Below are 22,598 nucleotides of genomic sequence, written 5' to 3' on the forward strand. Positions count from 1 at the left end.
ATCATAAGCTACACAGTAGTGATAACCTAAAAGAGAGATGCGTGCTATTTTTCTCAAGGAAAATGAAATTTGTCCTGGAATTAAACTCTATAAGATAATTTACTTACAGCATTTTTATAGGAGATAGTAATTTTATAGAACAATAATTATAGGAAATTCATTAGCTTTCCTTTTCTTTTAATGATTTTTAAGTAAAAGCCAAGGACATAAGATAAAAGAACAATTAAGGACTTGACGAGGGACTAAGTTAATGTGGGCTAGATATGCACCTACTGGTGATAAAACTTGAAGCCTCATGAGAAGCACTTTTTTTTGAGGAAAGTTTGCAACTTTATATTTTGGGACATAATCAGGGATATTTTTCTGCTTCCCCGTAAGCTCTGGTTTATAAATAAGCATTGGTTTATAAATAAATCTTGGTTTCTTAACTATTACCTTAAATTGCCCATAGTAATTATTATTACAGCTTAAGCACCATTGGATAAATTTGTTCTCAGACTCCTTTGTGAAATGACACAGGGCCCTTGTGATGATTCTATCATGTGTCCCTTAAGGACATGGTTGGGAGACTTTATCGTAACTAGAACTCAACTGACCAATTACCCCAGATAAATAAGAATTCTTGATCAGGTGACTTTTATATGAAAGAAATCAGGGGGTGCCTGGGTGGTGCCAGTCGGTTGAGTGGTCGACTCTTGGTTTGGACTCAGGTCATGATATCAGTGTCCTGGGACCGAGCCCTGTGACTGGCTCCATGCTCAGCCTGGAGGCTGCTTCAGGATTCTCTTTCTTTCTCTCCCTCTGCTATTCTCCCTGCCCACCCCTACCACTTTCTCTTCTCTTTCTGTTTCTCTTTCTCTTAAATAAATAAATAGATCTTTAAAAAAAAAAAAAAAGAAAGAAAGAAAAGAAAAGAAATCAGGAATTTATTTCAAAAACAACATTAGGCCAACCTTCAGGTCACTCTGGTGTCAATCCCTCTCTTAAATCTCACCATGGCAAATACTAATGTTTAATGTGGCTCTCCTCAGTTATCCCAAACTTTAAGTGACTAGCTATCCCTCATTATCTACCTTCCTAAGAAAGAAGATGGGATACATGTTTTTGAGAAGGATTTTCAGTAAGAGGGCCTAAAAAATTTTTACCTGACAGAGTCACTGAAATCCAAAAGATTTATGCTGTGGTGGGCTTTCAGATTGCCTAACCTTATGTTCCATTTCAGTTATTCTTTCCACTGGAGCAATGTCTGTATGATGAATTTGGTATCTTCTGCCATGAGAATACTACATTAATGCTAAGCAAAAATGGTTGTGGAAAACCTCTGGCTTTTGACTGGTTTCATCTCACCCCTGGGATGAAATTATTTTGGTCACTTGCTGCTGTAGCCCAGAGAATAATTTCTCAGTTGATCAGCTACACTCATCATGCATTCACAGCAAGGCTTCTCAAGGCTTAGAGATCAGGTCAGTTAAAGAACTATGTGAATCTTTAATCAACCATTTAGCATTTTAATAGTTGAAGACCCATGACCAAAATGAAGTGATGAACTATACTTTCCTACTGAAACATTCTCACCTTCCATCTCTTTCTCTATAAATCGAGGTAGAAACAGGTGCACATAATAAGGGAAAGGAAGGAGTTTGAGATGTGATGGGAAACTGGAAAAATATGACCATATACACCTACATACTCACATACACAAATGCTATATATAGATATAGATATATCATATATATTTTAGAGTGTACATATGTCTATTCAGTTTCTATATTTAATACTCTTATATATAATTCATGTTCTTACATTCAATAAGTATATATATATGTATATATTTCTCTGAGTCACAATAATGATACTGGTGCACAGTTTTAATCGTGGTTAGGATGAAGCACATGCAGACGGAAGAAAATCTCAATAAAATGAGATTTCTCTAGTGGGTATGCTTACCTGCTTTGGCCCCCTCTCTAGATGAATATATACTCTGGCCTCCTCTCACTTTTTTCCATATCCTCTCTCTTTGCTGAGCTATAACATGGAACTAAATTATAGGCTTAGCTTTTATTTGCTTTATTCAATAAGAATTGTATCCCTTGTCATTAATTTCAAAAACATGACCTGAATATTTCATAGTACCTTTTCCCCCTCAAGAAGAGGAAAACAAAATTAAATTGCTTTTTATTTGCATCCTTCATTTATTCCTCTATTGTTCAATGTCCCATAGTCAATTTAAAACCTTGAATAAAAGTTGACATTGCTTCAGTGTGCTCGGTGAACAGAATTTCAGAAATACAGTAGAATCATTAAACAATTAAACTATCATAATGTGCAAGATGATAATTTTAAACATCTTTTGTTGAGAAGTCATTTCTTACTCCAAACTGGAGAACAATTACAGGCCCCACCATTTATCCGTATGACATTTTGGACTAATACTGTTGAACTTTGCCCCATCAGAGCAGCTGAGGACATTTCTGAAATACTTGTCCCTGTGCTACATCAAAAGGACACTCAGGTTTGAGAGGCCAAGCGCTGCAAGCTACATGAAATACAGGGGAAGAAAGGCTTATATAGAAATTCACTGATAAAGCCTTGACATTGTGACCACTGTGTGACCAACACCACGGCTCATACAAGGGATTCATCATTCAAATCTTCCAAGATTCTCCCTTAGCCCTCAGAAAGTGAAATTAACTAAGTTGATAGTCAATGAATTATGTTATAGTTAATGAATTGGACACATAAAATTTAATTTTCATTTATAAATAATAAAAACTTAATGAAAAAAATTAAGGATGGGAACTATGCACTATAGACACATTAAATTCCTAACATGGCTTCAACATTTGACTGACCTACTTGTTAGAACAGCACTACCAGAAGAAAATGACTCATACTTATTCAGCCTCACCAAAAAAGAAAACCAGACTTTTTTTTTGTTGTTAGAGTTGAAGATTCATGGTAAACTGGTAAACATGAGGGCTTCGAACTAAGAATTTTTCACTGCCGACTTACAATGCATCTCTTCAAATATGTCCAACAATTGAAAATACTGTGAAGTAGGCAGACCGCATTCCCTTCTACTTGGCCTCATTTCTCAGTAATCTCTGTCTTTAGAATTCAATTTCAGCATCACACCTAAACGGCCCCTCAAGCTCTAAAAACACTCCTCTGCTGACTATAATCTATAATCCTAAATATCAGGATTTGATGAGCTCCTTTGCTTTAAGGTGCTTAGGAACTGACACTAACAGCCCTATCTCTTGTGTGCTTGTGTTTTGCAAGGCAACTTTTTAAAATTAATTAATTAATTATTTTTTAAATTTCTTTTCAGCGTAACAGAATTCATTGTTTTTGCACCACACCCAGTGCTCCATGCAGTACGTGCCCTCCATAATACCCACCACCAGGCTCACCCAACTTCCCACTCCCTGCCCCTTCAAAACCCTCAGATTGTTTTTCAGAGTCCATAGTCTCTCATGGTCCATCTGCCCCTCCAGTTTCCCTCAACTCCCTTCTCCTCTCCATCTCCCCATGTCCTCCGTGTTAGTTCTTATTGCAAGGCAATTTTTAACAGTGAAAAAACTGAATTCTTGTGTCAGCTGTACTTCGATTTAAATAAATTCCATTAAAAACAAAACCCAAAATCTGGATCCTAATTTTACTGTTTCCAGTAGCAGGTCAAGAGGCTTTAGGAAGCTGTTAAGAAAAAGGAAACGATTCTCTTTAGATGACCCCAGATAGGCAGCACCAACTTAGCCTACAAATAGCCAGACCTGTTTCCCTGCACTGTGTCCCACTGAATCCCTGACGTCGCATGGATTTTGAAGTCATTGAGAATACAGGCAAGGATGGGAGTGGGAAAGAGCGACTCAGAGGTCAGTTTCTTCAACAAATGATGCTTGAAAATTTGGTAAAAGGCAAGAACAATGAAGACTAAAGATGTTAGAACCGAATGGCCTAAGCCTTGGAGCACCAGGGTTTTGACAAGACTTCCGTCTTATGGCAGCACCAGGAAGCTAGGAGGAGATCAACCCCAGCTCTCCAGGGCTGGGAATGAAGCAGTATCCCCCCTCCCTCCGAGACATGAAGAGAAACAATGAGTGTAGGTTTGAATGAAGATAAGGAAGAAAAGAGTCAGTGAGGACACTGAGAAGAGTTCAGAGGTCAGCAAGTCGGAATTTCTGAGAGAAAACAAAAGGGTTTTGGAGGGACAGGTGGAATGAGCAGCTAAGTCAGGGAGACTGAGTATTCAGGGAAGGAGGGACGAGCAACGAGATTTCCATTCTACGTGATGATCGGGGAATAAATGAGGTGGACTCTGCCCTCACAGAATTAGCTGTGCCCAAAAAGTAGACCTGACAGGAGCACCACACAGAACATGTGTTCATCTCTTCATCTGTGGGGCTATCGAGTGGCTGTGGCCAGTAGGAAAGGCAAACTTGGGGGCTCCTTGTGTGTAGGCCACAGGGAGAGGCCAACATGAGCCCCATGGGATGGGCCACAGACACCTTATATTTGCCTCTTAGGGCCAGTGCTGACGGGAGAGACAACAGGGACTCATAAATGACTCCTCTGTTCAGGATCATCCCAGGGCTTGTAAAGGACTGAATCTGGAGATGAAAGCTGGAATCATTCCAGTTTACTGGAACTGGAGAAGATGGGAGCTGATACCGAGTATTTGTAGCCCCCCCCCCAGTGTCCAGAGCCTCACGCCCTTCTTCTCTGAATTCTCAGGGGTGCATTCTCAGAATGTGCTGTTTGTACTCCCATTTCCTAGGTTTAACAGAGGAAGAAATCCAAAACTGTGTCCGGTTTGAAACAACGAAACGCTTTTTGTTTTTTAAGACAACGAAAGTGGAACATCGGTGCACCAAAAACAAGATGTCCGAGAAATACGAAGGTAAGGGTACTTCCTCTCTCCTAGCAGCTCGCCCTGTCCGCAGGTGGCTGTGACTGGAGTACCACGTTATGTTTTGACTGTGCTATTTTTAACTTTCCTTTATTTCATTTACCTACCTCAGAGCCCTCTGTGTGGTGGGGAAAAAGGTGAAAATAAAATATCATTAGCACTACTTATAAGAGAAATATTTAAGTTTTTCTTCTTATACTTAGGTTGTTTGACATCTATCAATTCTTCCCATGGGCCGAACTCCGTATTAAGCAGTAGTGATGTAAAAATGGGTGTCAAGCAGCCTTCCTATTGAGGAGCTTACAAACTACACGTATAAACAACCATTAAAAATACAGACTGATAAGAGTCTACCACTCTATAAGGCTCCAGCAACCATGCCAGAAACCTGAGGGTTGTCTTTAATTCCGCCTTCTTTCTGGCCTCCATATGCAATGAGTAATCACTCTACATCCTTGATACTTCTCCAAGTTACCCTCATCTCTTCATTTCCACAGGCATGCGCTCTGTTCATTATTTCCAATCCAAATTACCACAGAAGTCTCCTAACCAGTCCCGGTCCCTTGTCTCTCCCAATGCCTTCTTCCAATCTCTTCTACACATTTCCTGTGACAGGAAACTTTTCCAAGGAAGACCTTAACGTGCAATTTTCATGCCTTAAACATATCATGGTTTCACATAGCCTTAAAGATAAATTCCTGTATCTCTCTCTCTCTCACTCGCTCTCTGCCTAGCTGAACTATATAGTCTCCTAAATAAGACATACTCTCTCTTGTGCTTTGCCATTTTAGATCTCTCCTTCCTCTTTTTAAAGTTCTCTTGTTTCCTGACTTTGCCTGACTGAACACTACTCATTCTGCTAACAAAGGAAGCAGAATCATAGAAACTCCTAAAATATGAAGCGTATATTCTCCCAGGGAGACAGATAAGAAATAGATAAAAATATTTACTATAATAATAAATAGATAATTTTGAATATTCAACCATATAGATGATCTACATGTATATGCTCATGTTAAGCATAAGCAATTTAAGAAGAAGGTGATTTTTATTATTGATGGAATACTTTGCCCACATATCAGTCATAAGCCATTTAAAAACAATTTTGACTAAACATAAACACATTTTTAAAGCCCTCAAAGAAACTATTCTGCTCATTTTATTTAAATGAAGATAAAGCAGTTCAATCATTATGAAAGAAGAATAATTTACATGCAATGTATGCATGCATATTACAGCAAAAAAAGAAAAGAAAAAAGAACATGCAAAACAAATAACCTAGTAATATATACCAAAGAATGGATATAGGCTCTATTCCAGTTTTTCATTCAAAAATTAACAACAATGTGAATTCAAAAATCAAGTGCTCAGAAACAGAAAGATTATAAGAATTAATTAAAAAGGCAAATTTCAAAGTAAGGTACAAAGACAAACAAACATTGAAAAATATCACCATTATAGTTCTAAATAAATTAGATACTGCAAGAACAAAATATAATTGCCTGAAAATAAAACCAAGAAAGTTAATCACATTTAGAAATAGGATTTAAAGTAATTCATAATAAATGCAGAGAAAATTTAGGTATTAACATTTATTAAGAAAAATCTAATGGAAATTGAATGACAAATATAATTTAATATAATTGTCAGATATTTTAGGGTGTGGAAATTTGTATTCCTGCAATAGAGATCCCCAAAAATCAAAAGGAAAACTGTGAAGAAAAGAAGAAAAAGACACAACTATATATGAATACATCCCTGAAATAAAGGAACAAATTTGTTTTGATTATATACATCAGAGATATGGTTCAAATATGTAACTTCAAGACAAATCCTAACTAATTTACTATATAGAAAGATTTAAAAAATAAATTATTCAATTATCTTGACTGAAGGAACAAGTCTCCCACAGAACAACCAAAACAACAAAAACTGTCTGTCCTCAGACTTCTCTATAACTAAATTCAATGCAATAAGACAATAATGTCGACAAATTTCTGAGAGAGGGGGAAAAAAAGTAATTTCCTATATAAAGGTCATAGGAGGACATCTCAAAATCTGAGAGAATTTTGAGAATATACTTACTGAAAAAAAAAAACCCTGCTCTGTTATCAATTATAAAATTCATCCAACAAAGAAATGAGAAAATGTTAAATATGGACCCACAGTTTTCAGCTTGTAAGAATGAGGTGAGGACACTGCAAAATCCGAGTGTATTACAATGGTCTCCATACTGGTTTATCCATTATCCATTGCTACCCATGTGACACATTGCTAATACTCCTGAATTATATGAACTCTCTAACTTGAAATGTTTCTAGGGAATGTGGTCCCTTCTAAACCTACAGAATGAAGTCCAATCTCCTTGACTTTCCATCCAGATCCTCTCTGTCTTGCTGCTCTTCCCCTACCTGAACCTTCAACTTCAACTCAAGTGGTTGTCCATGGGCACTGTTTCCAGAACATGGAACCATCGATCCCTCATTCTAGGTCTCTGCCCATGTTGGGAGGGCATTGTCCCCTACCATGTCTTAGCTTTGCCTCAAAGTCCTTTCCTAGTACCACCCTCCCTAAGTGCCTAGACCCTAACTCAGGAATCCTGAATTATTGCACCACTCTCTAACACCAAGACAAAATGTTGGGTTTTTTGTGCATCTCTTTTTCCCTTCCCTAACCTCCCTTCTTATCTTCCTCCCTTCCTTCTTTCTTACTTCCCTTTTTTAGTTCTCTGTGGTTTTGCTAATATTATTTATGTACCTATTTTTTCTCTCATTGAGAGTCTGTGTCCTTCAAATACAAAAGCCATATTTTACATTTCTCTCAGTCTCTAACCTAGCATATAGCAGATTTCAACAAATGCTTATTAATCACAATGAAAATTTGCCTAACATCAAAGCACATTTAAGAGTAAAACACACAAAACATACTGTGTTGATGTTTGATCCTGAGCTCCTTTGATCAAATCACTGGACTCCAAACTTTTAAAATCTGTAATAATATCATTAAATTTTTTTTACTATATATCCCTAATATACTTACTTAAAAAATACTAACAAACTTTATAAATGTAGTATTCTAAAAATATATTATGCACAAAAATATATACAGACATGGAAAAGAGAAAATTTTGAAAGATAACCTACATGAAATGAACAGAATTTTTCAGTGTCTTGCTCATACTTTGACAAATTGATATTTCATTAAAAACTCCTTGAAATTTTTGATATGTTTTGGGCAGCTTTGGTATCAGTCTCATGTTGTGGCTTATGAGAAGCTTGTGTAAGTAACAGAAACATCTGTTCTTTCTACTACCATCCTCAATATGCATTTCCTTCCTGGAATCTTTTAAACTACTTATTGTCTTGCAAGAGTTAGCTCTGTTGCAGCTAGCTCATGGAGTATAAACAGACTTAATGCTCACTCCTTCTTCAGGACCCCATGCCTATCATATTTAACTCTTACTGGTGTCAATCCGTTCATGAAATACATGGTATCAAGTCAAATGTGAACTAGCGTGTCAGAGCTACTGACAACTGGTATGCGATATATTGACAAATACTAATTTCTCTCCTTTTTTATATGAAAAATAAATACAAAAGCCTCTAAAATGGTTTCTTATACCCCATCCGTGTTATCTTACACAACCTCACTTTGAAAAGGATATACTACTTTCTTCACAGAGAGAGTACTTCACCCATTGGGCTCTTCATTCTAGATTCTCACTGTAGAACTTCAAATCAATGGAGCCATGGCTAATCTGTACTGCATAATAGATGCAAAATTAATGCCATTAACTTTCACCCAAATCACTAACCTCCTCTCCATTTACTTTTTTTATGTTAAAATGCATAATAAACTTTCTATCTTCATTAATCAATATTAATTACAGGGATAAGAAGGTTCTGTTTTGGTTAGAGTTATTCAACAGAAGATACAGCAATGATTCATTCCATTTGCTTTTATTTCTCACTATGATTTCCTATTACTCAGTTCCTACCTTTGTTAATTAAAGACATCATTAGCTCATAGGAATTGTTTTTGAAAATCTCCGTAAAAGATCTGCGCACTGTACATTAAATATCGTTGCTCCTAAAGAAACAACGTGCCACCTCTTATCTTGAGGCTTAACCTTTTCTTCCTCTTTGATTAGTTGTGCTTTTGCCCTTGTCTTTGAACTTAAAAGCATTCTATCAACTTTAAATGGAAATCTCCAGCCTGGCAGTCCACTGATTGGATATCAGAAACCAGGTGATTTGTGCTCTTCTGAAGTCCCAAGTCATACGCTGATACATATCAAAAGTGGGAGCTCTGGCTTCCAAGAGCTGGGAGCAGAGTAGCCTGGACTTCGGCAGCATCCATGCCCCAGCCTCCTCCCTCTACCCCCACCCCTAGTTACTGGACATGTGTTCAGGCTAAATTACCTCTAGCTTCAGTGCCTGTGTTTATAATAATATCTACTTCTTAAGATTGTTGTGAGACTAACTTAAGACAATCAGTGCAAAGTGCCTGGCATAGACAAGTTGCTTAATAAATGGGAACAGCTAACGCCGTTATCATTTCTATTACTGAACTCCCTGGAGGGTTGAGGCGGACTGTTCTCTCGCTTTTCACTAGCTTTTTTAATGGAGCTACATGACTACCATCTACTTCTCCTCCCGTGCAAACAGGCTTTTCTTTAAAGTTTGAATGTGCAGTAAAGTTAAATGAGTCATTTTATTGAAACACCTTGCAGGTTCGGTTATGCAGGGAGCAGAGAAATCTATTTCCCTGACTCGAGGTGGGAGGAGTAAGTACGCCGCCGCCTTGGTGTGGGAGAGGGGGAACTCTGGTCCTTCCGAGAAGGAATTTTCGGAGTGGTTAGAGTCCGTGAAGGAAAATCCCACTGTGATTGACTTTGAGGTAAGAGTCAGAAATATTGTGGGTAAGAGAGCTACACTGGTTCTCTAGCAGCCCAAACTGCACACCACCCAATTCCTTTTCCGTTTTCCTCACACATGAGAAAGGAAATGTCTGTCTTTAGTGTGCATTTCTTTTTAAAAATGTTAAATTACACATCGATTGCGTTTGCTCTTCAAATGAGGGATCTCTGGTACAGTATTTAGAATTCTTAGCATACATAAAACACCAGGAAGGGTAATTTATTTTTTTAAGATTTTATTTATTTATTTGATAGAGAAAAAGGGAGCACAAATATGGGGAGTGGCAGGCAGAGGGAGAGGAAGAAGCAGGATCTCCACCTAGCAGAGACTGGGAGCGGGAAGCCCACTATGGGACTCAATCCCAGGACCCTGAGATCATGACCTGAGATGAAGGCAGCCACTTACCTGCTTAACTGACTAAGTCACCCAGGAGCCCCCAGGAAGGGGAATTTGGGGAATACATCTGCTCATCTTGCCTTAAGTGGTGCTCCTCAGCGCCCCATCTGTACAATAAATCTGATTGGTGTACCTTTCTTGCAACTTTTTATTCGATGAGCATGTCTAAATCTTCAGTATAGCTCCGTGGGATAAATGGGGTCTTAGACCCATTTGGCTCCCGGTTTCTATCACCATTGATTAAAATTACCTGTCCTGCATTTGTTGGGATTACATAAAAGGGTGATTTTTATTATTGATGGAATACTTTGCCCACATATCAGTCATATGCCATTTAGAACCAGTTTTGACTAAACATAAACACATTTTTAAAGCCCTCAAAGAAGCTTTTCTGCTCATTTCATTTAAATGAAGATAAAGGAGTTCAATCATTATGAAAGAAGAATAATTTACATGCAATGTGAAAATACATTGAGCTCCACACGCTATGATGGGAAAAGGAGATCTGGCTGCCCATCTGGGCACCTGTGACTCATAAGCTGCATTACATAGTCATTCCTTTGAGGTTTTCAAATGTTAATAAAATGAGCCCTGATTTTGTGTTAGCCCAATTATTTGTTACCGTAATTCTTCCATTCATCCTACGGGCAAATTCATCTCTCCCACTCCATAGTTTCTCATCTGGTCCCACCAAGAGCCAATCCCGTCCGTGGAAAAAAAGAACACAGAAAGCCTCTCTTCACCCTCTCTGGATTTTTCTGCTTAAATCAAACCTAATGAGGTTTTGGCAGAGCGTGCGTGAACCGCCCAACTCTCCATTACCTGTCTCAGTGACTTGAGGCATGCATTTGTTGCTTACTGAATAATGTGATCTAAGTCCAAGTAAGCAACACCTGCCGGGAGGCTTCCTTCCTAGCAAAATTCCAGGGAAGGTAAGTGCCAGAGACATCACATCCGGCACCAGAGAATCTGACTAATTCTGTAGAGAGCTGCTCTACCCTCCCTAGAAGGGAAAGAAAAGAAACTCCCCTGCCCTCATGCAGAGGGTTTTTGTCCACTAGTTCAAAAAGCAGATATGCTATATTGCACAATAATCCCTTTGAAGTGTGAGATTTTCCAGACCTTTCCTCTCAGTCCATGAGAACTGATCAGTGATGGCAGCATATGCCCAAGGAAAGTGGTGGACCACACCGCCTCTCTACCATCTGCTCTTAGCTTGCTCCCATCACGGACTTGGTGAGAAACATCCCCTGTGCGGTGACAAGACGGAACAACCTCAAGAAAGCTTTCCGAGAATACGCGGCCAAGTTTGACCCTTGCCGGTGCGCTCCATGCCCTAATAACGGCCGCCCCACGCTCTCGGGGACCGAGTGTCTGTGTGTGTGCCAAAGCGGCACCTACGGAGACAACTGTGAGAGACGCTCCCCAGACTATAAATCCAGTGAGTATCCGTGACTTCCTGTGGGGGAGATCCCTCTTCCCCACCACAATGTGTCCTAGGTTGGTCAAGGAAAACAAAAGTTTTATTTTTCACCTTATGCAAACTCACAAGGAAAAGAAGCCTGTAAAAAATTAGACTCTAAAATCAAACAAACAGCCCTGGTGAGAGTGAGGCTCTGCTGTAACCCACCAGCTGTGTAGCCTTGGGAAGGTCACCCAACCCCTCTCTGCCTCAATCCGTTCATCATCAAATGGGGACAATGCCAGGATGTACCTGAAGATTTTATATGTATGGAATAAGCAGCACAATCAATGCCTGTAACCTGGGCACCTGTGGCCAATAATAAATTAATTAATTAAATAATTTATTAAAATGAGATCAATTTAATTTTAAATTAAATTAATTAAATTAAATTTAATAAATGTATTTACTTTAACTTAAAATTTAAAAATTTAAAATTCAATTTAAACAATTTAACATTTAAAATTTAATTTAATAATTTAAATTTAAATTCATTTAAAATTAAATTGTTACCTTATTAAAAATAAATAAAATAAAAACCATACTATAAAATAAAGTATGTGATGCTGTTGTTATAAGCCTCTTCTGTTGTATAATGTAGAATGATGAGGGCTTTATAATCAGAGATAAATTAAGCCCCTACCCAAGTTTTCATACAGGGCTAAATAATGTTCATGGCCTCCTCTAATCCTCCTTAGAAAGGGGATGTGTCATGCGGATAAGAATGTATTCTATTACCTTTAAGAAAATAATTTGATACATATTCTATTCAGAAGTTTGTCTTTATACACATATGTATGCATCTACATATGTGTGTGATATGTTGTTGATAATTATTGCCGTTTTATTCAGGCTGTGGGAACAGGAAAGGGAAGTCAGGCAAGGTGTCGGGCCCTTTGCACAGGTAACTTCTTTTCATCTTTACTATAACCCGTGACGGTCCTCAAAGAACCACGCAGCTAAAAAGTGAGGAGACCATGTCAGCGGGCTTCACGCCCCTAGCTGTCCCAGCTGCACCAGGATGGGGGTGCTTCCTGTGTTCCAGATACGATAGATGGGAGCTGGAGCTGCTGGTCTTCCTGGACCACGTGTGATGCTACTTACAAGAGATCCAGAACCCGAGAATGCAACAACCCCAGCCCGCAACTGGGAGGGAAAAACTGTGAGGGGGAGAAGCGGCAAGAGGAGCACTGCACGTTTTCCATCATGGAGAACGAGTAAGGATGGGTGACGGGGTTTTTTTTATTTTCTTCTAAGTAAAGAATCAGAATCTTACCTATTCCAACACAGTGTGTTAGTGGGGGTATTGGTGAATCTGATGCTACTGATTTCTCTCTTTATATCTATGCGTACACATTCACATGTAAATGGGTTGTGTGTATGTGCGTATCTATATACACACACCCACCACACATTTGTTACATTATACACACATAAATTTACTTTCCCCTTTTAGTGGACAACCATGTGTCAGTGACGATGAAGACAGGAAAGAAATAGACCTCCCTGAGAAAGAATCAGATTCGGGGTGTCCTCGGCCAATTCCTCCAGAAAATGGATTTATACGGGTAAGCATCCTGACCTTCACTTCGACTTCGGAATCCAAACCTTAGAACATAAACTAGGCATTTTCTCTTATTTAACATCATTGTTTTCCCAGTTTAATCATCTTCTGTTGACTTAAAAATTAATACTTAAAAACACTCTACCATGCCTCTGTCTTGAATTCCCTGGAGAGGTCTCCACACCTGCTTGTTAGACCAAAGACAGCAGGTCGCCTACGTTTCTTGGAGCTACTGGCTCCTAAGCTAATGGTCCATTATGCGAATGGGAAGTGGAGTTTGGCCACAATATCGGTTCAGATGACTTGTGAGAATCTGCGACTAAGATCTGACTGTTTATTTCTTTTTTTTTTTAAGATTTTATTTACTTATTTGACAGACAGAGATCACAAGTAGGCAGAGAGTGAGAGAGAGGAAAGCAGGCTCCCTGCTGAGCAGAGAACCCGACACTGGGCTCCGTCCCAGGACCCCGGGATCATGACCTGAGCTGAAGGCAGAGGCTTTAACCCACTGAGCCACCCAGGTGCCCCTGACTGTTTGTTTATTTCTGAGTCTGAGCAAACCAATCCGCTATCTAAGACATGTTTTCAGAGAGAAAGCTTAGTCATAGGAGGTGTGGAGCCTGTAATGCCTTGGGTTAGAAACCTGTAGAATTCTTCAGCAATCAATATAGTTTTAATACCTTTTAATTTTATCTTTTTTCATTGAGCTACAATGTTTCTACGATTTAAGATAACTAAATATGCTTATCAGACAGGTCTGTGGTTGAGATATAAATTAGACATAATATTTAAAATGGATCACAGAAGGCATGCTCCCTAATTAATTTTACCTTCAAAAAAATTTTTTAGCTTTCTTAAACTCAGCGAAGCCTTTAATCGTTTTCCAACTGTATCATATTTATGATCAAAAATCAATAACCCTCAATTCTCCAATGCCGGCAAATAAATATCTATGGAGCCTAGTCCTGGCTAATGTACCCTCTGCATTCATTTGTCTTCTGCCTAAAGATTGTAAGGGGAGAAAATATGTTGGAGTGAGATAAATGTCATTTAGTCCTTAGAGATTCGAGAGCTCTACAGGACACTGGAGGGCTTGTTAAAACATGGATTGCCGGGTTTCTTGCCTGGGATTTCTGATTCAACAGGTGTTGGGCAGGGCCCAGAAACTGTCCTGTCTAAGGAGTTCCCAGGTCTTACTGATGCTGCTATGTCCAGAGTCACACTGTGGGGACGAGTCCCCTAAAAACAGGGGTCAGCAAAATGTGGCCCACAGCCCAAATCTGAACTGCCATCTGTTTTCCTTTCTTTTTTTATTTTAAACAAAGTTTTTTGAGAATGCAATCACACTCGTTTATTTACGTATTATTGATGGTGGCAAAAACGGAGAGGTGAGGAGTCACCGCAAACCCCGTGTAGCCCTCCCTTTACCGAGGAGCTGTGCTAGTCCCTGGCCTAGAACATACTCTTCAAAATTACATTTGGTCAGGTCCTGATACCCAAGCAATTTTTAACCTGTTTTTGCCAGCTGCTCACAAACACTGTTAAAATGATCAACATTCTAATTTTAAAAGCACACAAAGGGTTTCAACAGTGATTCATTATTTGAATGACTCTTTTTATAAAATTAGATGACATGTATTTACATTCCTATGAATGTATTTATTACTTTTTGTTCTCTTCTGCTCTTTATTAAAGACCTACTCTCTACTGACAGTAGTTTTTACTCAAACGTAATATAATTTTGATTTTTCCTAATGAGTACCGTGTGGGATTCCACGTAGAAAGATACCCCTTGTTCTGAGACAGAGGCAGCTATGCCTCATTCTAGGCTAGAGCAACCGTGTCCTTGCACAGGAAGGTAATTGCCTACCCCTGTAAGCAAGCAACAGTGACTTTAGGTAAAGTTCCCTTGTTCAGTCAGTTTAGCAGATGTGTTGGTAGAAGTTTGATGGTTGCAACGTACACTTACAGGTTCCAGCCTCATAAGATAAACATAAACAGAAGCTCAGGAACATATATTTATTTGGGGAGGAATGCAAGAAGAAATGTGCACCTTTGAATAAAATATCCACATCCTTAATGCTATACATTAGTCCATTTCGCTTAGAAACAAAGCCACACCCATAATAACCAGTAGTGGAATAATCTTTTTGTAGTCAGGAAAGGAATCATCTTCTAGGAGGCGAGTTGAATCTGATGGCCAAGTAATAACGAAAATTGAAAAAAAGAGCTTTTTTTTTTCACTTCCCTCAAAATTCATGATTTCAGTTCTCAGAGAATAACTTCCTAGTCAATTCTTTGCATTTTTCTTCCTCTCAGTAAGGAAAAAAGAGTGTTACATTACTGCCCCCTCAGAAGAATGGTGGTTTGCATTCATTCAGCAGAGTTATTAAGCCTTTGTAAAGACAGGTGAGGCAGTAGAGTCAGTAGAGAGTAGGTCTTTAATAAAGAGCAGAAGAGAACAAGTGCCACTCCTGGGTCGGGAATGAAGCTGCAGTGTAGCACACGTTATAAAAATAGGGCTTTGTACGAGTTTCCCCCAGACCTGAGAGAATGGTGCACCTCATGAAGCTGGGAAAGTGAAGGTTTTCACAGAGGAAATTCTATTTGAGTTGGGTCCTGAGAGAGGGGAAGACAGAAGGTGTGGAGCACGGAGGAAACGGCCCGATAAGGACATGGTGGCATGACTGAGAATATTACGTTCAGAGAATGGCAGGCGGTTTTGTTTTGTGAGAGGTAGGTTTTACAGGAGCCAAGAGTTTAGTGAACTCCCACATGACGGTAGTTGTATTTTAGTTACACATAACTGGGAAACTATAGAATGACCCCTGGGTTACTAAGAACTGAGTAACACTTTTAAATGATATGTAGTTGATTAGCCACCACAGCAAATCCCTGTAGAATACATTATTTATTCAGTTTATAGCCACTCTAGGGTCAGTATATACAGATTTTTAACTTTTACAGTGGTAGGGCATGCTATATCCAGTGGGGAGGAAGTTTCTAAGGAAAAAAAAAATATATATATATATATTTGTGTAGATATGTATATATATTATATATATATATGTGTGTGTGTGTGTGTGTGTGTGTGTATAAATTTAGAGCAGCGATATGGAAGGTAGCTTAGGAAAAGGCCCAGTTAGAAGGTTGTCCTTGTAAGAGATTGTAAATGCCATGAACAAAGACAGTGATGGTGGCAAAGGAAAGGAGAGAGCTTTGAGAGATGTTTAGAAGTAGAAATTGAGAGGACTCTGTGACTGAGGAGATCAGGAGTGAAGGAATGGAAAGAATCCAGGACCATCCCCAAGGTATTTAGAGATTGTGGCGTTGATAATTTGTGGTTTCTGTGTTAATTCTAGAATGAGAAGAAACTGTACGCAGTTGGGGAAGATGCGGAAATCTCATGCTTTACTGGATTCGCAACTGTTGGCTACCAGTACTTCAGATGTTTACCAGACAGGACATGGAGGCGAGGAGACGTGGAATGCCAACGTGAGACACAAGCAGACTTTTTGCATGACCGCTCTAAAGAATGAATGTGTCCCATACACCTAGAGCAAAATCACACCCTCAGATCACTACTTTGTGTGATTTTTTCGTAACTCTGGTAAAAAGGTCTAGCAAAGCTGAAAATAGGATTCATTTGGTAAAATTCAATTTCAAAATGTCTTCCTATTTCAGTTCTCAGGCTGCTGTGTGTTAGCCTCCTAGAGGCAGGACTACAAATCATGTGCTTAGCAAAGAAATCCCGAAAGTCTGCTACCTACATCGAACCTCAGACCTCAGGACCTTGCCTGATGTCTCAGTTAATGCAAATTGATGAGTCCCAGGAAGATGATACTTATATTCCTAATGTGTCAGAAATGGGATTTTATGTGACATGCAGATTTCTCCTTGGAGCATGTTCACATCCTTCATTAAGGAAGAGAGGAAGAAGCCTGCCCATTTGTAGGCTACACTAAAGTCAAAATAAGATTTCCGGAAGGCTCAAGTAGGAACCCCAAAGAGTTACTAGGGAGCCCCGTGAAGCAGAGTTGAGACCAGTGTCAATTAGGACGTCTGCCTCTGGTCATCCACACTGTGATGACTTGCTCTCGGGAACCCAGGCAATGGAGAAGAGGGGGAAAAGTACGTTTTGAAAGGAAAAGTCCCAATAATGTAATGAAAGTGGGAAGTTTCTGGAGCCACATCCTTAGCAAGGGAACCTCAGATAGTGGAACTAAAGAGAGTGGCTCAGTGGAGGAGTCTCTCAGGGGAAGGGTGGGATCCTCTGCCCACCCCCAGAACCCCAGTTTTCTGATCAAAACACGGCCTTAATGCTGCACCCATCCAATAAGTAGCATTAAAATCACCTCTTGGGCTGCCTAAAATCTGCTTACATTTGTTCACTGTTCTGCTTCACTAAGCAAATCTGAAATGTTTCTCTGCCTGCAGAGACACAGTGCCTCAAGCCAGTCGCGCAGGAAGGTCTGACGATCTCACCGTTTCGGCAATTTTATGAAATTGGCGATTCCATTGAGCTAACATGCCCCAAAGGCTTCGTTGTTGCTGGGCCATCAAGGTACACGTGCAGTGAGGGTTCCTGGACACCGCACATTGCAGACTCACTCACCTGTGAAGAAAGTGAGTAGCAGCTCAGGGTCTGGTTCTGCTAAGATGCCACCCCCCACCCCAGATTGGTGGTATAGCATCCACAGTGGGGCTATTTCCTGAGTGTGTTTTGGGAAGAGAAAGTGGAAGATTCCACTATGGGCTGGGTTTCCTATTTCAACCTGTGTCACAATGAAGACAGGCAGCAAATAAAAGTGATTAGTCGGATAGATATCTTCAAACTTTAGAGAGTGAGATCAATGTTCCCTTTCCAATAGAACGCTACAGTATTTGAATTTAACATCTAACAAGATCAGAATTTTTTAAAAGATTTTATTTATTTATTTGACAAAGAGAGAGAGAGAGAGAACAAGCAAGGGGAGTGGCAGACAGAGAGGGGGAAGCAGGCTTCCACTGAGCAGTAAGTCCCCTGCAGGGCTCCATCCCAGGACCCTGGGATCATGACCTGAGCCAAAGACAGATGCTGAACTGACTGAGCCACCCAGGCACCCTAAAAAAATCAGAATTAATGGTAAACTGAAAATGTGCTTAAAGTGGAGAGCCATAAAAAAGTAATGCATACTACTTTTTAATTACCTAAGCATTTTCTTTTAATTTGAAATATATAAATGCACGATTATTCACCCATTTTCCAAAGTAGGACCAAGATCTTATTTTCTAAAGGATCTTCTGATACGAGTTCCAAGACTTCTTCCTCAAATAAAACAAATACATAATTCATCATCTAGGTTATCTCATATCAATTCCTCTAAAACAATGTGTGTTTTTTTAACTCCAGATGGGGCACTTCTTTTAAAAATCACCTCTGCTTAGGTCCCATCCCATGATTCTGATGTCACTGAGCTGCAGAGGACCTGGTAGTTGGTGTTTATTTAAAATCTCTTCCAACTAACCAGATCCATGCAGAGTTGAGAACCATGGTTTTGAAAAGAGATAAAAACTTAAAGGCACTTTTGAAACAAATTGACTAGAGAAGGCTTTTAAATTTATCTACATCTATATCTATCTATCTATATATCTATCTATCAATATATACATATACATAGTCTGTTTACAAGCTTGTGTTGTATTTTGAGTAATTAGGGGAGGAATGTTCATTGAGGTAATTAGGACATTTCTGGGTGGAAGTCTGCTTCTTCCAGGAATCCACATACCAATCCTTATTTGGATTAAGCAGAACTGTCATGGTGATTTTAGCTTGGGGTAAGGATCTTTCAAAACTGCAGCGTAAATGGTATTATAATGAGGGAAACGTCACCTGAAGATACCACATAACCTCAGCTTGATGTTGGCCTAAGATTTCCTCACGACAACAGGTGGCTTCACCCCCCTTTGATGCTTAGCAGGTGCCTTTCTGCTCCATCCCTGCCCTGCTCATTCCTATCTAACTGCCTACTCTAACCAGAGGAGCCTACAAACTGGGAAGTTCAATTATCAGGCTACTGTCATGGAGGGGCCGGAGAAAATAGTCTGGTGACTCAGTAACTTGGAAGAGTGGTTAAGGGCTTCTAACAATTCATATCTTCCAACTTTTTCAGCATGCTTTTTCAAAACATGTCTCATTTTTATTGAAAGAATCCTGGGAGCACCTGGGTGGCTCAGTGGGTTAAAGCCTCTGCCTTCAGCTCAGGTCATGATCCTGGGGTCCTGGGATCGAGCCCCACATTGGGCTTTCTTCTCAGCAGGGAGTCTGCTTCCTCCTCTCTCTCTGCCTGCCTCTCTGCCTACTTGAGATCTCTGTCTGTCAAAAAATAAATAAAATCTTTTTAAAAAAAGGAAAAGAAAAAAGAAAGAAAGAATCCTGGAAGATGTATCTGAGATCAGGTATGATCAGGCCCATTTTGCTTATGAAAAAGCAGAAGGTATAGAGAGGCTCAATTAAACCCAAGGTTGGGCAATTTGGGTCAACGGGAACTGACCAACAGCTGTACTCCTTCCCCAAGCTCACTGCCATCTGGCCTTCCATATCCTCTTCTAGGCTATCCTAATGTGTGAACGAAAGGGGAAAAGTTAACCTATTAAAATAACCTTAACACTATTGATAAAGAGATATCATGGAAATTTGTGAGAACTTCAAGTTGACATTATGGTTGGATTTCACTTGACTCCTGATCACACATACGAGAGGGAACCACGGGCTTTAGATGGTTAAGATCCTCTTGGCGTCTTGGGTAGTATCTTCTCTCTACAAACAGCAGCACTATCTCTCTCTCTCTCTCTCTCTCTCTCACACACACACACACACACACACACAGTCCTATGACTATGTTTGGAGAAGAAATTGAAATTATAATCCAATCTGAGAGAATGAACTTTTCTACATCCAGATAAAGTAAATAAACATCCTCTCTCATATATTTTCTCTCCAGCAACATTGGCAAAAAGATCGATGAGGGAAGTCAGAAAGAGAGAGAAAATAATCAATAAAGCTGAACACTTTCCTTTCAATGTGCGGGGAACTGTGAGACAAAGAGGCTTTCAGGCCATCCTTGGTTAGGAAAAGATTTTTTAATTACTTCAACGTGAAAAGGGTTTGGCTTCCTGGGGAAATGAGATGGTACATGCCTTCACAGTTACTTTTTCTTCCTATGAGAAACTGACACTCCCAAAGATCCCCTGAACACCAACCCTCCAAAGATCACAATGTTCTCCGTTCCATGTCCTTCACAAACTGTGCGGGGCAGTGTGGGCAGCTGACAGCTGGTTCTGACTTCCACTTGACACACTGAGAGGTCGGACTCCTTGCATGTGATCAATGACAACTTTGAATCAGTAATGCCAAGTGCTTGAAAATTGATTCTCTTTGGAAACAATGTACAGCTCAGAGTCCTTCCCTGACCTAAGTGTGGACTTATTTCCGAAGGGCAAAGAGGTATAGCTCTACAACAAAGAAAAATAATCCCATGTCAATGGAAAAGCTTAATATCTGAGGGCTTCCCAGCAGCTGTACGTCTCCATGTTCAGGGAAGTTATGGGCCAGATTTCACCAGAAGGAATAGGGTTCCTGACAGAGAATGAGAGTGGGAAATGCTATGAAATTCATTGTTATGAAGAAAACCTATTGATTTTTAAAATCTTTATTTTTGCCTCTAGCATAAACCTCCTTCCCTCATCAAACCTTCCGCCTGGTAGGGTAAAATGAGTAACCATGAGCTTGGTCTCCTATTCAGCCATTTAACATGGCAGAATATCTAGCTATAGCTGCCTACTGCCATCCTTCGACGATTACTTGCTTCCGGAAGCCATTGCGGTTCTGTGGATTAGTCAGATCAGTTCTGGGAAGTTCGTTTCATGCAATAGGCTCAGGAAGTCAACTCTAGGTCAAGTTCAACTAGTCTAAAGGTTCTCTGGATGGTCTTTCATGTAAGCCAAGACAACCAAGACTTCCCCTTCCATATAATACACCCAAGTGTTACTCCCTCTGCTTTAATCTCCATTGCTCACATACACACTGTTCAGTTGCTTGTCTTAGATCAAGCCTCATTTATTCGTGGATCTTTTCTTGTATTTCTCAGTTGAGGTTTCTTGTTACTTGGTCTCTGGAACCATGTTCCCTTTCTACAAAGTCCCTATCATGGCCTTTATGTATAAACCCATTATTATGATTATTTAATTAATGTCTGTTTTCATAGTGTCCTTTACATTCATGCAAAAAAGGGGACCACTTCTGTTTTCATTCTTTTTATCTTTTTCTTCCCCACCATCACATACTAGTGCCTAGAATATCCTGCAGGGATAAACACCTGCATTAGGAGTTGCATTTCTCCATGGATTCTTCTTAGAAGAAAATCTGACTTTCGAGACATTACCCCAAAAGAACCATTTTCACCATTGTCACTGACATCTATACTTCTAAAACTGATGGATATTATTTTGATCCTCATCTTTGACTTCTTAGGAACATCCAGCCAGTGTTGACCTTCCTTTTCTTTTCATGGCTCCCAATATACAACACCATCTTGTTTGGCTTCTACCTCTCTGGCTGTTGCTCTCTGTTTTGGGCAGCCTCCCACCTGTGCTTGGACATTAAATGTTGGAGTTCCTCAAGGCTCATATCTGTCCCCTCACCTTATGCTACATTTTCCTGCTGGGGAATCATACCCATACATATGGCTTCAATGATTCCCCAAAGAACAATAATAACAAATTTAATTCATTAGCACAGAACTTCTCCACTGAGCTTAAACCCAAATGGCCACATTTTAATAGATACATCTAAAATAGATACATTTTAAAATAAATACATTTTATGTACCTATTTTGATCTAGTTTGTTTGAGTGTCTAAAAGACAGCATAAATTTAAGAATGCTTGGGTGACTCAGGTCATGATCCCAGGGTCCTGGGATCAAGTCCCACAATGTGCTCCTTGCACACAGCAAGCAGCCTGTTTCTTCTTCTGCATGCTGATCCCCTTGTTTGTGCTCTCTCTCTCTCTCTCTCTCTCAAATAAATAAATAAAATCTTTTTTAAAAATAAATTAAAGACACCACAAATTTAACATTTGCAGAGAACTCTTGAGTCATTACCCTCCCCTCCCTAAAACTAAGCATCTTATAATATTTTCCATTTCAGTTAAGGCACCAAAGCTTATTGTCTAATGCAAGCCAGAAACCTAAGAATCATACTTTGCAGCTCACACAGCTTACCCACGATATGCAATTTCATCCATTTAACCTGCCAAATATGTCCCAGGCTTATCTACTTCTCTTCATTTCCAACTCAACATTTTGGTC

The 22,598-nt window shown here is 39.6% G+C and overlaps 1 protein-coding gene across 1 annotated transcript in view; it reads left to right on the plus strand.

The window, feature by feature from the left end:
- The window catches only part of C6 (complement C6), a 60,047-nt gene that overhangs the window by 27,910 nt on the left and 9,539 nt on the right, over window positions 1-22,598 (plus strand). Inside the window, exons 10-16 of the mRNA XM_046000730.1 lie at window positions 4,778-4,900; window positions 9,642-9,808; window positions 11,440-11,665; window positions 12,732-12,903; window positions 13,143-13,254; window positions 16,613-16,745; window positions 17,688-17,876. Of these exons, the coding sequence (XP_045856686.1) occupies window positions 4,778-4,900; window positions 9,642-9,808; window positions 11,440-11,665; window positions 12,732-12,903; window positions 13,143-13,254; window positions 16,613-16,745; window positions 17,688-17,876 (1,122 nt within the window). The remainder of the gene's footprint in view (window positions 1-4,777; window positions 4,901-9,641; window positions 9,809-11,439; window positions 11,666-12,731; window positions 12,904-13,142; window positions 13,255-16,612; window positions 16,746-17,687; window positions 17,877-22,598) is intronic.

Source organism: Meles meles, chromosome 3 (genome assembly GCF_922984935.1).
Source record: "Meles meles chromosome 3, mMelMel3.1 paternal haplotype, whole genome shotgun sequence".
Classification (NCBI taxonomy): domain Eukaryota; kingdom Metazoa; phylum Chordata; class Mammalia; order Carnivora; family Mustelidae; genus Meles; species Meles meles.